The 15,730-nt window shown below is 37.6% G+C and overlaps 1 protein-coding gene across 1 annotated transcript in view; it reads right to left on the minus strand.

Annotated features, from left to right (window-relative positions):
* MDM1 (Mdm1 nuclear protein) overlaps window positions 5,035–15,730 on the minus strand; it is a 32,686-nt gene continuing 21,990 nt past the window's right edge. The window contains 4 exon segments of the mRNA XM_013997708.2: window positions 5,035–5,893; window positions 7,124–7,183; window positions 8,781–8,852; window positions 8,855–9,032. Coding sequence (XP_013853162.2) covers window positions 5,784–5,893; window positions 7,124–7,183; window positions 8,781–8,852; window positions 8,855–9,032 — 420 coding nt within the window. The 3' untranslated portion in view covers window positions 5,035–5,783.

Raw genomic sequence — 15,730 nt, forward strand, 5'->3', positions numbered from 1 at the left:
TTCAGGACATGCCGCCTCCTGTTTTTTGATTTAAACTCAGTCTCTCTAAAACACACATTTCCTCTCCATTGTTTGAATGAAAACGTACCTTCAACACAATAGAACTAACGTTTTCACCTGAATGACATTTCGGTAACACACATGAAACATCTTTACAGACCTTAAGCCATTTGATTCTAAGTCTCGCACATGAGAAAAACAGACTCAAAGACGTTTAACGAGCTTGCTCAAGGTCAAGTTGGGATTTGACCATAGCTTACTATAACCCTAATGCCAGTGGCTCCCAAACCACCTGAATGTCAGAATCACCTCAGGATGACACATACAGATTCCCAGGCCCCACCTGGGTAATTCTGTGGGTGAATCATGGGTAGTGTCCTTCTACAGTCTATTATCTGCTATTTGTAGCTTATTTTTATTTTCTAGGTAGACTTCAGTTAAGAAAGAAAATGAAACCGAAGTACTTTAGAGGCCAAGGAAAGATGTGCATGGTTTAATAAATCTTATAGCAGCTTATCTTTAGCTGCTCTTTTCTCTTCTGAAGTGGATTGTTTTTTCCACTTCAAATGATATAGAAAGAAATGATATAGAAAAAAAGCAGAAACTGGTTTAGTGGCTGCCACGGTGAGCTTGTAAACTGCCTCTAGGGGAAAATCAGGAGGAAACCCTAGTTTATAGCCGTTGCCAATTTCTGTGGTGTAAATATTCCCACCATTTTCAAACAGTCAGTTTCAAACTACTGACACTTTAACAAACTGCTTGCAAAAGTTCTGAATATTTAACAACTGGTCCAAAAGCCAGATTCAGTATATACCACTGGGTGTGAAATACATGGAGGGAAACATCAATTTTCCATCATTATCAAAATTGTCCATTACGTGGTTTGAATTGGTTATGAATTCCACAAACATCACACTTATCTGTTGGCCTCTTGCTCTGACTTCCAAAGGGGCCTCGATGACCTCTGTCCTCCTCTCTCTCACTTCAAGAACATGCTATGATAGTCTGGGCAATAATGAAGCCACAGAAGATACCAGTAGATGGGGAGCATTTAGTGGAGGAGAAGTGGATGCCATCTTTAGAATGACCAGTCTTTCCTCTTACCTGCCTTATAGCAGGGGTAGCACAGCAGGGGAGATGCCCTCTGCTTGAGAGAGGCTGTTATCCTTAGCAGACCTTGTAGGACCAGGTGGGAATGAAACACGAAACAGGGTTTACGGAAGCTTGGCTCTAAACCTGAGAGCAACAAAAACGGCTGACTCTTTCTGTTCGTCTACTCACCATAGGAGAAAGATGCATAAGGTCAAGTCAGAATTCGGGATCAACATTAACGAAGATACTGCTGGCTTGCTTTCATCCATGAGTTAGGCTAGAGGGGCAGGGTGGCTTCTCAGGAGGGGTACAAGCCTAGCTCATCAATGACAAAAACTGTTCTTTTGCCTGGAGTAGCTTTTGTGTCACTGACTCATCTTGGGAAACAATGATGACGGTAGTTTGACACAGACTGGGCCCTGAGCACGCTATCATGACCAATGCCACCACACAAAAAAGGACCAAAAACACATTCCAAAACCAAACACAAATGATTTTAGGATCACTTACCATTTTAGATTATTTGTTCCTTTGGTAAACTTCCAGAAATTGGGATAAATATTTTGGGGGTGTCTACAACTGTAGCAAAGATATATAGTTCATCCTTGAGCTCCCTGGGTAGCCAATTGCATCACTACTTATATAAGGACAAACTTACTTTGAATATTAACTCACTCTCATTCTGGCTGAATCCATTTGTACAATAATTCACTGCCCATACACTCCTTTCTCCTGACTAGAAAAATAGATGTTTATCTCCTAAGGTGAAAAAGTTATAAATTAATTCCCAAATGAATAAACTAGAGAGAACTGCATCACAGTGGAACTCACAATTTTGTTGTAAACACTCCAGAGCAGGTGGCATGGGTAGATTTCGAGTAAGAAGACCTAAATTTTATCCACCTGTTATCAGATGTTGGCCCAGTCATTAAATCTAAGATGATTTTCCCATCTGTAAAATCTGTTAAATCTCATGGTAACATATCCTACCATATACTAAGGGTGTCTATCATGTTCTTTATCCTTAATTCTCAAAATCATCCTTTAAGAGTTCTTTAACACTTTTTTATTAAAGTATAATTGATTTACAACATTGTGCCAATTAAGAGTTCTTAACTTGGGGTTCAGACTCTCCCAGAGAGATCAAGGGGAGTCCCAATGCGAGCATGCATTCCCATACACGGATAGGAAATTGATTTGAACAAAGCCTCCCATATATATGTGTGTGTCTGTGTGTGTGTGTTCATGCATGTTTATCTGAGTTTTCAACCAGGGACACAGGAATCTCAGCATCCGGGTGAAGATGGGGGTAGAGAAGAACAGAGGCAGTAGGTGCGCACATTTGGGGAAAAACTGGGGTTCTGCTGTTTGCTCCAGATCTAGTTTGTGAGATACTAACTTCTCCAAAAAGGCCAAACCACCAGTTTATTAACAGTGATTTGGGTGCATACTATATACTCAAAGTGGAAGTTATATTAGATGAATAAAAATCAAATTACCTAGGATTTTCCAGAGAAATGAAAGCATATGTCTACACAAGATTTACACACAGAGGAGTTCTTGCTGTGGCACAGCAGGATCAGTAGCATCTCTGCAGCACCAGGATGCAGGTTCAATCTTCAGCTGGATACTGTGGGTTAAATGATCCCGCCTTGCCACAGCTGCAGCATAGGTCACAACTGCAGCTCAGATCTGATCCCTGGCCTGGGAACTCCATGTGCCTCTCGGTGGCCAAAAAAGTTAAAAAAAAAAAAAAAAAAAAAAAAGGTATTATTTTTGGTTAGGTTCAGGTAAGATTTCAAACTTATAATTAAGACTTGCACACAGATATTGATAGTAACTTCATTATAGTCCCAAACTGCAAATAACCTGAAAGTCCACCATGAGTGGATTAAAAATGAACATATGTGCCAAAAGACAAAGATGACTCTCAAAAACATGAGTGAAAGCCAGATATAAAAGATAGTTCCACTTATATAAAATTCTTGCAAACGTATACTGCAGAAAGCAGATTAACAATTGCTTTGGGGACCAGGGGTGGAGGGATGGATTGAATTGCAAAAGGAAACAAGGAAACTTTACTGATGACGGAAATGCAATGTATCTTGGTTGTGGTGTTGGTTTAACAGATGTACACATTCTTTCCAAACCCATCAGGCTGCAATTTTTTTCTTTTTTTTTTTTTTTGTTTTTCTTTTTGTTGTTGTTGTTGTTGCTATTTCTTGGGCGGCTCCCACGGCATATGGAGGTTCCCAGGCTAGGGGTTGAATCAGAGCTGCAGCCACCAGCCTACGCCAGAGCCATAGCAACGCGGGATCCGAGCCGCGTCTGCAACCTACACCACAGCTCACGGCAACGCCGGATTGTTAACCCACTGAGCAAGGGCAGGGACCGAACCCGCAACCTTATGGTTTCTAGTCGGATTCGTTAACCACTGCGCCACGACGGGAACTCCTGCAATTTTTTTCTAATGGTTACTTTATTGTACATAAAAGTAGGCCTTAAACTGATAAAAAATTGAATTAACAATCCCAACTCCTAGATGCCAGCAAATCTCATGGATCCTTTCTCATGTAATTAAAGCTTACTCAACCAACTCAAATGCATGTCCTCTGAGTTCCTCTTTTGGTAAGAATGATGGACTAGTACCGATCCTTCAACAATATTCTCTCCCTTGGACCACTGAAGAGGGCTCTTAAGAGGCAGTCAGAAATACACTGCAAGGCTAAATTGTCATGCGGAGACTGGGGTAATGCCCTTGACCTCATGAGAACCATACCCTAATCCACCTTAATGCCTGATAGACCAAGGTTGTGTGTGTGACTTATCCAATGGGTATATCCAGATTCCACAGCCTAGGGCTTAGATAATAGACTGTGTTATGTACAATTCCTTGAAAACTAGCTCTAATTCCTCTCTTTACTGTAGATCAGTGATGAGCCATTGAAAACTCTATCCTAACTAACGAATCAACTTTTAAGAAGACAATGCCTCTTTAGCTTCCAGAGGAACAATGTTGCACATTTATTTTATAACTACTATGCCTCTGCACACATTTGTATAGAAGCCAAGATGATTTGTGTTTTAAAACCAAGTTATACACTAATTTTTAACTTTTACTTCCATCGTCAGTGTCTTAGTAACTTCTTAAATCAACAAACTGTTTTAAAAGGTCAGTGGGATGTAAGCAAATACTTCCATATGCCCACAGGTTTTTTTTTGTTTGTTTGTTTGTTTGGTTTTTTTTTGTCTTTTTTTTGCCATTTCTTGGGCCGCTCCCACAGCACATGGAGGTTCCCAGGCAAGGGGTGTAATTGGAGCTGTAGCTGCTGGCCCACGCCAGAGCCACAGCAACACCAGATCCGAGCCACATCTGCAAGCTAAACCACAGCTCACAGCAACGCCCGATCCTTAACCCACTGAGCGAGGCCAGGGATCGAACCCTCAACCTCATGGTTCCTAGTCGGATTCATTAACCACTGAGCCACGACGGGAACTCCTGCCCACAGTTCTTTATAACCTCATGATAACATAGGATCTTTAACAAACTTACTGTGAATCAAGGATTTGCAAAAGCACTCTTGGCCAAACTTAGCACTTTAGAACAGAGTATTCACTTGTTTTCTAACAGGCATGAATATTCTGTGTTCAGTACCTTCTACGTATTGTTGTAAATATTTTATGTATTATATTTTATAAAATCCAAATTCTTTAGAAAATTAAATTTATCATGATTCTCAAGACAAAGAGTAAGACCACAGAACATGTCCTATGAGTAAAGCAGTATAGTTGAAAATTTTGTTTTAAAGTTTTAAAGAATGAGTCTGCATTTTTCCACAAAAATACTATGGACTCAATTTTCCCTGTATTTGGACAGAAGCAAAAGAAGTGTAACATGTTTAACCTATTGTGAGCAGAATGTTTTTAAGAGATAACTATTTGTTTCACATAATAAAACACTTGATCAATTTTTATTTCAAGATCGCTATAAAGTTTCAATTCTCAATTATACAAATAATTTTTCAAAATTCAGACATTATTCAAATGTAAGCCAAAGTCCTTATACAAACAGAATACACACAAAGATCAAAAATATACATATTCTCTCAGCAAACGTTGTTACATAAATAAGAAAAGTATATACAAAGCTAGTATTTTCAATCTAAAGTACAATTATCTTAAAACACTGTAGCTATATACAGAAGGTACTAAAATAAAAATAAATACCACAGAAAAAATTAAAGGAACAACAAATTCATTTTATGACATCTATAATTGGAAAGATACATAAAGCCAATCTTGGGGGAATGCATACTTCACACTTAGATCTTAATTTTTACTTCACTTTAGTCTTTTTTAAGAATATTCTCTAGATAGGTGAATTTCATAATTTTACCAGCTCTCCCTGACACCTAACACAAGTTAGAACATGTGAAGAAATACAAATCTATCTATGTCTTTGTACTTTGGGATAGAAACAAAGAATTCTTCAAAAGTTAAATTTGTATGAACCTGTGTTAAAATTTTCCAAGTAAACTGAACTGGCTATTGAAAAATCAAACAATTCTTTTAAGTAGGAAATGATAGGAAAAAAATCCAAACATTTGAAAAGTTTTAACATATTAAAGCAATAAAAATACTCTGCCAATGGTTCACCTAGATAAAAGCAACTCAATTAAGTGTATGTCTAATTACGTTTTGCCCCAGAAATTCTTCCTTTTTTGAGCTCGTGCCAGAGTCTGAAAAGCCCGAAGACTAGAAGCTGCAGAACGAGCAGAAATCTCAGATAATCTGTCTTCATCTGCAACGAAAGAATTATACTCAGTGCAAAAATTCTCTTATAAAAATACTGTTTTAAAACATTAACAGAAAATTAAAAGCATCAAGCTCTGTAATGTCAATACTGACTGTAAGAAACAAGTATCTATTAAAATATAAGATATTAACATTTTTAAGAAAGTTCACAGTAATTTTCCAAGTTTATCATATTTGGAAATCAAACATTTTAATGTTAAATGAGCATTCTGTTTCTTTCCTGAAATCCCACAATGATATCACCTAAACACATGGCCCGTGACTTCGATCTTACTTGGAAACAATTCATCATCGTACTGTCTTGTCCTACTTTAAAAAGCACAGCTGTTCTGAGCAAAAAAGCTTTTTTAATGTTTTAAAAACAAAACGTCATATCCTAACATGGTACTCACATCACATTTCTAAAAATAATTTCACTTAATGTAGAAATAATGTTTCACTTTAACATGCTACCCTTCATTATTACTGAAATTCATCATTATAAGCAAGCAAATCTACTATCCAATTATTTGCAAACACTGTTCTTCCATTAAAAATAAAACAGAATTGGATTCAAACCGTCCAGATATTGGTATTTCAAAACATAACTTGATTTCTAATTAACTGAATTCTTAAAGTCCCAAACTTGCTAAGAGGAGAGACATCCTTTAATGTGTGTGAAACCATAATACATGAAGTATTAATTCAAATTGACATTCAAATTTAAAACATATATTTATTAATTTCATACTTCTTAGGGTGGATTAAAATAGCAATTTTAATTGTTCAACATCAAGAAATCCTTCCTGCCATTAGAAGCAAACGAATTTGTCAGAATAAAAACTATACAAGATAAAAAATTATTTTCCCTAGTCATACATTTTTTGAGATAATACAGACATTTGAAGAAAATGATGGATATAGTGCTAGGCCAAGTTCCTGAGCCACTAGCCAGTCAGGGGGGGAAACAGAGAGTACTGACCTTGGGTGTGATGCTAGGCATAATCTCTTATCATCTCTTTGCTTTAAAAAAGATTCAAGGCTTTAGTTCCCAGTTTATTCATTTACAAAATTGGGATAATTTCACCTTCTTCACAGGGTTTTAAGATCTAACGAAATGACACCTGTGGAAGTACTTTGTAAACTATAAAGTGCTAATCGAATGTAAGATCATTTACTATCATAAACTACCATATAATAAAACCTCATACATTGTGTTATTTGACTACTGAATTACCTTCATCATTAAAGGCTTCATGCTGAGGTAACTGGAAATTATTCATCCTTGATTTTCCCACTAAAGCAAAAAAAAAAAGCCAGAAGAAATTATCCTTCAAAGCCACCTAACAGTATGTCTTATTTATAGTCAACTCTAAGTGAAAGTAGGCTTTCAGATAGTTTATTAATTTTGTACCTTTAACAGAAATTACTACCATAGGGCCACCCGTTAATTTGTATGTGCTTAGCAAATATGTACACAAACAATAGATAACTTCCCAAAATTCTTTTCAATGATAATATTGATCTATTCTAACTTTAATATAGTAAGCTTCCCTTTAAAGATGGTAGATGAACTATTTACATCTACAAAAAGGACATAAACTCACAGGACAAAAAAAATGGGAGACAGTGACAACATTTTGGGAAGTAGAAAGCAAATGGCAGGGCAGTGAATGTGTGGCTGACAGCCAAGTGAGCTGAATACTAAGGCAGCAAACCAAGGAGCAACCAATCTGCTCCCTACAGTCCGGGAGTACTGAGTACCACTGAAATTTGGAGTGAAGCTAAGATTGAATCCGAAATCTAGTTGAAAGTCTTTCTACAAAACAGTCTGCCAGATCTTTTAAAATTTACACAAGGTAACCTCCACCTCTTCTAAGAAAAGAATGTAGGTCTCATCTCTAAAGGTTTATCAGAGCTACTTTAACTGAAGGACACTAGATTCAACTGGCGGCAAGGACACCATATTCAAAATAGGAGTATTATTACATACACCATTTAGCTCCTCAAACAGATAAAACCAATGCCATCTATGAAACAAGAACAGTATGCTATATAAAAGGAAAATGCAGTATTAAAAAAAAATCTTAGAAATTAAAAATGTAGCAAAATATTGTTTTAAAAACTCAGGTAGAGATAGAAATTAACAACCATTTCAAATTAAAATAAAAGAATGGAAAATAGGAGAAGTAAGATAAGAAAATATCATGTTCAACATGTCCAAAATCTGAAAAATAGGAGTGCCAGAAAAAGGAAACAGAAAATGGAGGGGAAGAAATTACAGATTAATAATTTAAGAAAATTTCTCAGAATTGAGAAACATGAGTTTTCAAAGAAAAAAGATCTACTAAGTACTATTAGTAAATGAAAAGGAACTCATTATAAAATTTCAGAGCACTGGGTATAAAGCGAAGATGCCAAGAGCCACCAGGAAAAAAAGAAAGCCACATAGAAAAGATCAAAGATAAAAAGAGCACCAGAGTTCTCAACAATAGTGAATGTTAGAAAATAGCAGATCAATACCTAATATAACTAATGGAAAGTAATTTATCACCTTGAATTCCACACACAGGCAAAATCTGGTAATGTCTTAAAGACATTTTTGGTGGTCGCACCTAGGAAAGAGGTGCTCCTGGCATCTAGTGGGTTGTCTGTATGTTTACAGGAAAGAACATGAAAGACACTTCACATTTACTTACACAAAAGTGAACTGGGGTACAGCACAAGTGAGAGTTTCCAAAGATGAGGGATTTTTTCTATTTAAAGAAATCTATTACATTAACTAAAAAACTAAATAACACTGTATTAACATACAGCACATACTTATAGCCTTTGTACTTACCAGTGTAACAATTTCATTTTAATAGACAAAAAATTAAAACTTAAATAATTACCATTATGCTGAAATTCTGGGTCTCTCAGGGAGCCCTGAATTCGACGAGCTGGATGCCAGTAGGATGGGGCACAGGTGGAGAAGGAGACTGCTTGGGTGTGTTTGTTGGATAGTCTGGAATTTTTGAAACTGGAAGAGTTGCCTCAGCAGATCTGGAGATATTGGGTTCAGAATCTTCCCTCAAAGGCAGGGGATCAACTGTTTTTAAACCAGCAGCTGGAGAAGTCAGAAGGGATATAGCACGACTTTCCTTCTAAATGACAACAACAACAAAAGATACATATATGCCTGTGTACATACATAAATACATAAAGCAAACATTTATATAAATAAATAAATAAACCAAACATTTAAATACACACCAAAAAAAGCCCTATAAAAGCAGTAGGAGAAAATATGGGGAAAATTTATGAAACCTCCATGTTAGCAAGGCTTTATAAGTCTAACAACCAATACAGATAAACATTCTTAGCTAAATAAAAACAAAAAATATACAAATATAAAATAAAATGACAAACTTGGAGAAAATACACAACTGGATTGACAAAGAATTATTACCATTATTATATAAATATTTCTTTAAAAGTAGTCAGATAAACCTAATTTAAAGGTAGAAGAAGGATATATATCAGCAATTCATATACAAATTATAGTGAACATATTCTATATCCTACTAATCCTTCCTAATAATCGAATAATTTCAAAATAAAAGCACTGAGGCACAAATTTTTAGTTACCAAATTACAAAGATTAATTTTTTTAAGAAAACAAACTATAATATGCTAAGTTGACAAGGATGTTAAAAAACTGGCAATCTCATCCAGTGTTACTGGCAGCACAACCTTCCCAGGGAGCTAGCAGAACATATAGCAAAGGCCTTAAAATTGTGTTCTTTACCCATAAAATTAATACTTAGAGTCTTTTCATAAAAAGAGGTAATAACAATATGAACAAAAATGTAGCTAAAGGATAGATTTCTTTACAGCACTTTTTTCAAAATAGGAAATTAAGAAATAACAGTAGGCACCTAGTTTTAAAAAAAAAAAACTTTTCAATAATAAGCATCTGGTTAAAAAAACTATAACTACAGATCATATATCATGTCACAATTAAACATTACAACTTAATGATATGGAAGAATGCTCATAATTCAGTGCTACATGAGAATATATATTATGAAAATTATCAACAGTGTAAGAAAAAATTATATATCTAGTTAATTCAAATTGAACATCAGATGTTTCTGAATAGTAGGTGTGATATTACTTATTTTCTTTTTTAGTTTCTATTTTTCCACAATGATGACGTATCACTATCATAGAAAATCCCTGTAGAATTTTACTTTTTAGGAGAATGCAAACAAGTAAAATAAACATAGCTCCAAAATTTCCTGAGTATCCCTTGTAATTGTTGCCTTTGGTCACTAACCTTGAGTTTATCAATGCAATATTCAAAACATTGCTTTCTGACCTTATACATCATTTCCTGCACTTAGAGGGCTCGATGCTTCAAAGTGGAGATAGCCTGAGTTCTCATTCAAAAAACAAATATTTAAAAATCCATATCTAAGATAAAACCAAAAATCTTCCAGTTGCTTCCCTTTTTAAGTCTCTTAGGAAAATTCTTTAAATTTTTTTTCTACATAAACATGCAGAACTTGGAATTCCTGTCAAATTGGTTTTTATTACTCTTGGAAAGACCTGACTTAAATCTGTAGCATATCTGTAATACACGGGGTTCCCAGATTTAATTTAACTGATTTCATCTGTTCTTGATTTCACTGCTTCTACTTCCCCGCAGTAGAGCGCATTCTTCACTGAGTAGCCAGAATGACTTTAATTATCAGGTATGTCAGAGATAATATTTGCGTTGCTGCTTGAAATCCTCCAAGGGCTTCCCAGCGCCCTTAGAGTAACATCCCCACTCCCTCCCCAGCCTCCCTTTTTACTGCAATTCCCCCACTCTCTCCTCTACTCTCTCTAGGCTCCAATCACACAGGCTTTTTCACTCTCTTTGAAACCCTCACTGTTGAACATCTGCACTTGCTGTTCTTTCTACCTAGAAAACAATCTCCGGCCCAGATCTCCACATGGGCACCTCCTTCATTAGCCAGGTCTTAGCTAAAGTGTCACCCCCTCAGAGATGCCTATTCTGATGACCCAAAAAAGCAGTCTCCTCCACCCCTTGGAGGTCATTTGCAGTTTTATTTAATTCATAGTACTTCCTACTATCTGAATTTTTTTTTTCTTTTTTGGCCTCGTGGGCATATGTAGTTCCCTGGCCAGGGATCATATATGAGCCACAGTTGTGACCTATGCCGCACTGTCAATGCCTGATCCTTTAACCCACTGTGCCAGGAATTGAACCTGCATCCTGATGCTGCAGAGACACCACTGACCCCATTGCACGACAGTGGGAACTCCTGAAATTATCTTTTTAAAAATTATCTTTTCAGTCTATTTCTCCCACTGAAAATGTAAGTTCCATGAGAGCAGAGATTTTGGTCTTGATTACCAGTGAATTTCCCAGATCCTAGAACAGTGCTTGGCAAACAGGAAGAGCACAGTAAATACTGAATTGAGTGAGTGAAAGTGAAACTTCTGGTATTTCTCTCCAAAGACAGCTCTTGTGTGGTTTTCTTACTCAGTGCATGGCACCCCCATCAATGCTGTTGGGCAAGCCAAAAACCTAGAAGTCATTCAAGATCTCTTGTGCCCCATTATCCAACCAAGCCCCAGGCCTTGACATTGTTCTGCTTACACAATTCTGCAGTTTCATTCACTTCCATGCCCACCCTCCTTAGTCCAAGCTATCACAGCTCCTACCTGGATTACTGCAATGGGCTTCTAAAGTCTGCTCTTGCCTTCTATGCCAGCCAGAAAAGAGCTTACAAAATATAAATCAATCACAACACTCCCATATTTAAAATATATTTCAATGGCTTTCCTTTGCACGTGATAGAAATTCTCAATATTGCGGTCTTTTCCAGCCTCATCTTGCACCTTGCTCCCTGCCACACAATGTACTGGTCTTTGTTTCTTAAAACCTCACGTCCTTTCTTTCCCTAGCATCTTGTCATGTGCTATGATTCTCCTCTCCACCCTTTTTACATGGTTAACTCTTCATCCACTATATCTCAACTCAACTGTGACTTCTTCAAAGAAGCATCCCTCACTTTCAAGAAGTTTCCTGACCTCCATGACTAGGTCATTTCCTTCCAGAATAGCACAGAATAGCATAGAAGTATATAACTTCTTTGAAACTATAATTAGTTTTAATTTTACTTTTTTGGAGGTGTGATTCTCCCAAGACTACAGGTTCAGTAAAATCATGTACCACGTCTATTTTTGCTCATTATCACAACCATAGCATCTAGCATGTAAGTATATGGATAAGAAACATCTGCTGAATGAATGAGGTGAGCTAACACACACATAGATTTTTAATATGATTTATAAAATGTGCAAATAGTACTTGACAACCAAACCAATACTATGAGAACTCTACTCTAGGAGTTCCCGTCACGGCACAGTGGTTAACCAATCCAACTAGGAACCATGAGGTTGTGGGTTCGATCCCTGGCCTTGCTCAGTGGGTTAAGGATCCAGCATTGCTGTGAGCTGTGGTGTAGGTTGCAGACGTGGCTCAGATCCAGCGTTGATGTGGCTGTAGTGTAGGCCAGCGGCTTCAGCTCCAATTTGACCCCAAGCCTGGGAACCTTCATATGCCGCGGGAGCGGCCCAAGAAAAGCAAAAAAGACAAAAAAAAAAAAAAAAAAAAAAAGAATTCTACTCTAAAGTCTTGTCAGACAGTGTTGTTTAGGGGTTAAAAATGTGGGCTGAGAACAGACTGCCTGGGAACAAATTCTACTCCACCATTTAGCAGCTGTGTGACTTCAGTTTCACCACCTAAATAACAGAATAGAATAATAACAATATGTACCTCCCAGTTTTTGTGATGACCTCCCGAGTCATCATGAAAACTGAACAAGTTAATATATATAAAGTACTTAGCACAAAGTCTCGAATACAGTAAGTGCTCAGTAACTACTGTTATCGGTTCACCCCGACACGGGTTACCCAAATTGCTGCTGCCCCATATACTCCCACAATTCAAGGTATGTCATTAAAAGTTAATGAAAATATGTCTGGATATTATGATGCTATATTCTTCCTAATTCCTATGGTAAAAAGAGATATATAATGATATTAACCAAGGGCAACTGAATGACAGGGATAATTTAGTATAAAACAAATGACTTGTGGATTTAATTTTATTATAATAGGAGTTTTGGTAAGAAAACAAAGGGGAAAAATGATTGTGTATAGCAAGTTTAATGACTCCTCTGCCTACCGTAACCAAGGGGTGGAAAATGGAAAATAACCAAATCTAGCCCATGGTAGTATTGGTAGGAAAAATTCACATGGAGGGAATTCTAATCAAGTTGTTAATATGAAACCTGCTTATTTTAGAGGAATCTGTAACTAAAATGTTACAAATGTATTGTGTGAATGATGAGGTAGAGACTGGCATTAACATGTTAAAGGAAAATATGACTCTCAATTTAATTTGTTATCTTTTTCTTTTTTGGGCATCACTGGATCCTTAACCCATTGTGCCAGGCCAAGGACCAAACCTGTGCTGCCACAGAGACAATGCTGGATCCTTAATCTGCTGCACCACAGTGAGAACCCCTAATTTTACTTTAAAAATTTCTTTTTATTACTCGGGAAATCAACTCCATGATAAATAAAAATAATATATATAAAGACAATGGCAAATATGGATTTGGGCTGCCATTTCAGCTTAGGGTAGTCAGCACTACAGCCAAAGCTGCCCAGCTCACCTGTTCCAGGTGGCAGCCTGGATCCCTGAGAAGGGGGCAGAATAGTCCTTGTGGGGGCAAGAGGTCCTAACATCTGTCTGATCAATCTTCTGACCATATTCCTATTGTCACATTTCCTTTAATAAGCCCATATACAAATAAGCAATGGGAAATGGTTTAGGGATTGTTACTCTAACAACATTCATTCAACACCTATTTAATGAGTACCTGCTCTGAGCTACGCTGTTCCAAATATTGGGGTTTGTTGGGGCCTGGACTCTGATCCTCTCCCTCATCTCTCCCCAACACCTGACAACTCTCCACTGTGTCGTTTGGAATTCATGAACAGCCATGAGCAAAATCCCCAGAGAAATTGAACCTCTTCTCTGAATGTTCTCTATCCTACTTCAGCTACTTACTCCCCTATGGGAAGCCTTGTCATAACTCATAACTGCAAGCTTTCTACAACCTCATTTCTGGGCACTACCTCCTAACTGTAAAACGAATCCCCAAAGGTACCCCAGTTCCAACGAGTCCTTAAGTCTTCTAAGACCTTCCATCACTGATCCTGTCACCTCTGCACTGTGCCTTACCTTCTCAAGTCCTATTTTCCCTTTCAACTCAACCTTCAGAGCCAATCACTATAATCCCTTCCCTACATCTACCTTAGCTCCCCTACCTCTTTTACTCACTTCGTCTTGCTCCCTTAACAAATCATTAACCTCAGTTAAATCCAACTGTCTACTTATCCAGTACCTCTGCAAGCCAACTGTGCCTGGGAAAAAACACACACCCTATCCTTACTGGTCTTACATCAGATTTGGGACCATTAACCTAAACATGGCCCTTGATATTGCCCTGCAATAATCTCACCATTAACTTGACTCACTCACTCTCTTACCCTCTGATAAGACTATATCATACCTTCCTTTCTCTACTCAAAACTCAACATTTTCTTCCCCAGCCTTGTTCTCTTCATCTGCTACCAAGAAACAGTCAGAAGACTTTCCAAAAGCTCCCATCGTATCTTCCTATGTTTCATCAGCAGTGCCCATGTACTCTGCCTTCCCTCTTGTAACCATGCAGGCACTGTCACAGTGCCTAAGGCCAACCCTTCCACATCTCCACCAGATCCTAGGCCCTTCTTCCAACTCGAGACATCTATCCAACAATCTTCTTCTCACGTCTGCATGGTCTTTCCTCCCTTTTAAAAACTGTTCTCATCAACACACAAATATGCTGTTTTCTCCTCGATCTTGATCTAATGTCTTCCAACTAACACTCTAGTACTCTGCTCCCCTTCTTGGAAAAGGCTCTTGAAAGAATTGTCTGTGGGGGCTGCTGCCAATTCCTCTCCTCTCATTTCTCTAGAATTCACTTGTATTTTGTCCTTCCCCTCCCCATATCCAAAAGTGCCCCTAGCCAAGGTCACCAATAACCTCTATGTTGCTAAATCCAATAATGCATCCTCCTACCTTATTGACCCATCAGTAACAGTGACACTCCCTCCTCATCTTTGACTACCATCTCCTATTTCCCACCACTTTATTGGCTAATCCTCCTCAGTCTCTGCTGGTTACTCCTCAACTGCCCATGAAAAACAGGGCTCAGACCTGTCTATTTTATACCCACTCCCTTGACAATCTCCCTCAGTCTCAAACCCTTACATACCCATACCACCTATATGATAAAGAGCCTCAAATCTATATCCACAGCCCAACCTGCCCTCTATACTCCAAACCGAGTCAACTCCATATTCAACACATCTACTTGTGTGTCTAAATAAGCTTCTCAAATTTAATGTGTCCAAAACAGAACTCTTCGTCTTCAACAACAAATCTTTTCCTCACACTGTCTTCCCCCTCTCAGTTAAATGCCAACTCCATCCATATTATTGCTCAGGACAAAAATCTGAGTCATCCTTGATTTTTCTTTCTCCCACCCCATATCTTGTCCATCAACAAATCCTGTCAGCTATACTTTTAATGTACATCAGAATCAGATTTCATGTGACCTCCAAGGCTACCTCTGTGATCCCAATGACCATCACCTCTTGCCTAGATACTATAATTGAATAACTAGTTTCACACCCTTGCTCTTGCACCCTTCCTATACAATAGCCACAG

The sequence above is a fragment of the Sus scrofa genome, chromosome 5 (assembly GCF_000003025.6).
Source record: "Sus scrofa isolate TJ Tabasco breed Duroc chromosome 5, Sscrofa11.1, whole genome shotgun sequence".
Lineage (NCBI taxonomy): Eukaryota > Metazoa > Chordata > Mammalia > Artiodactyla > Suidae > Sus > Sus scrofa.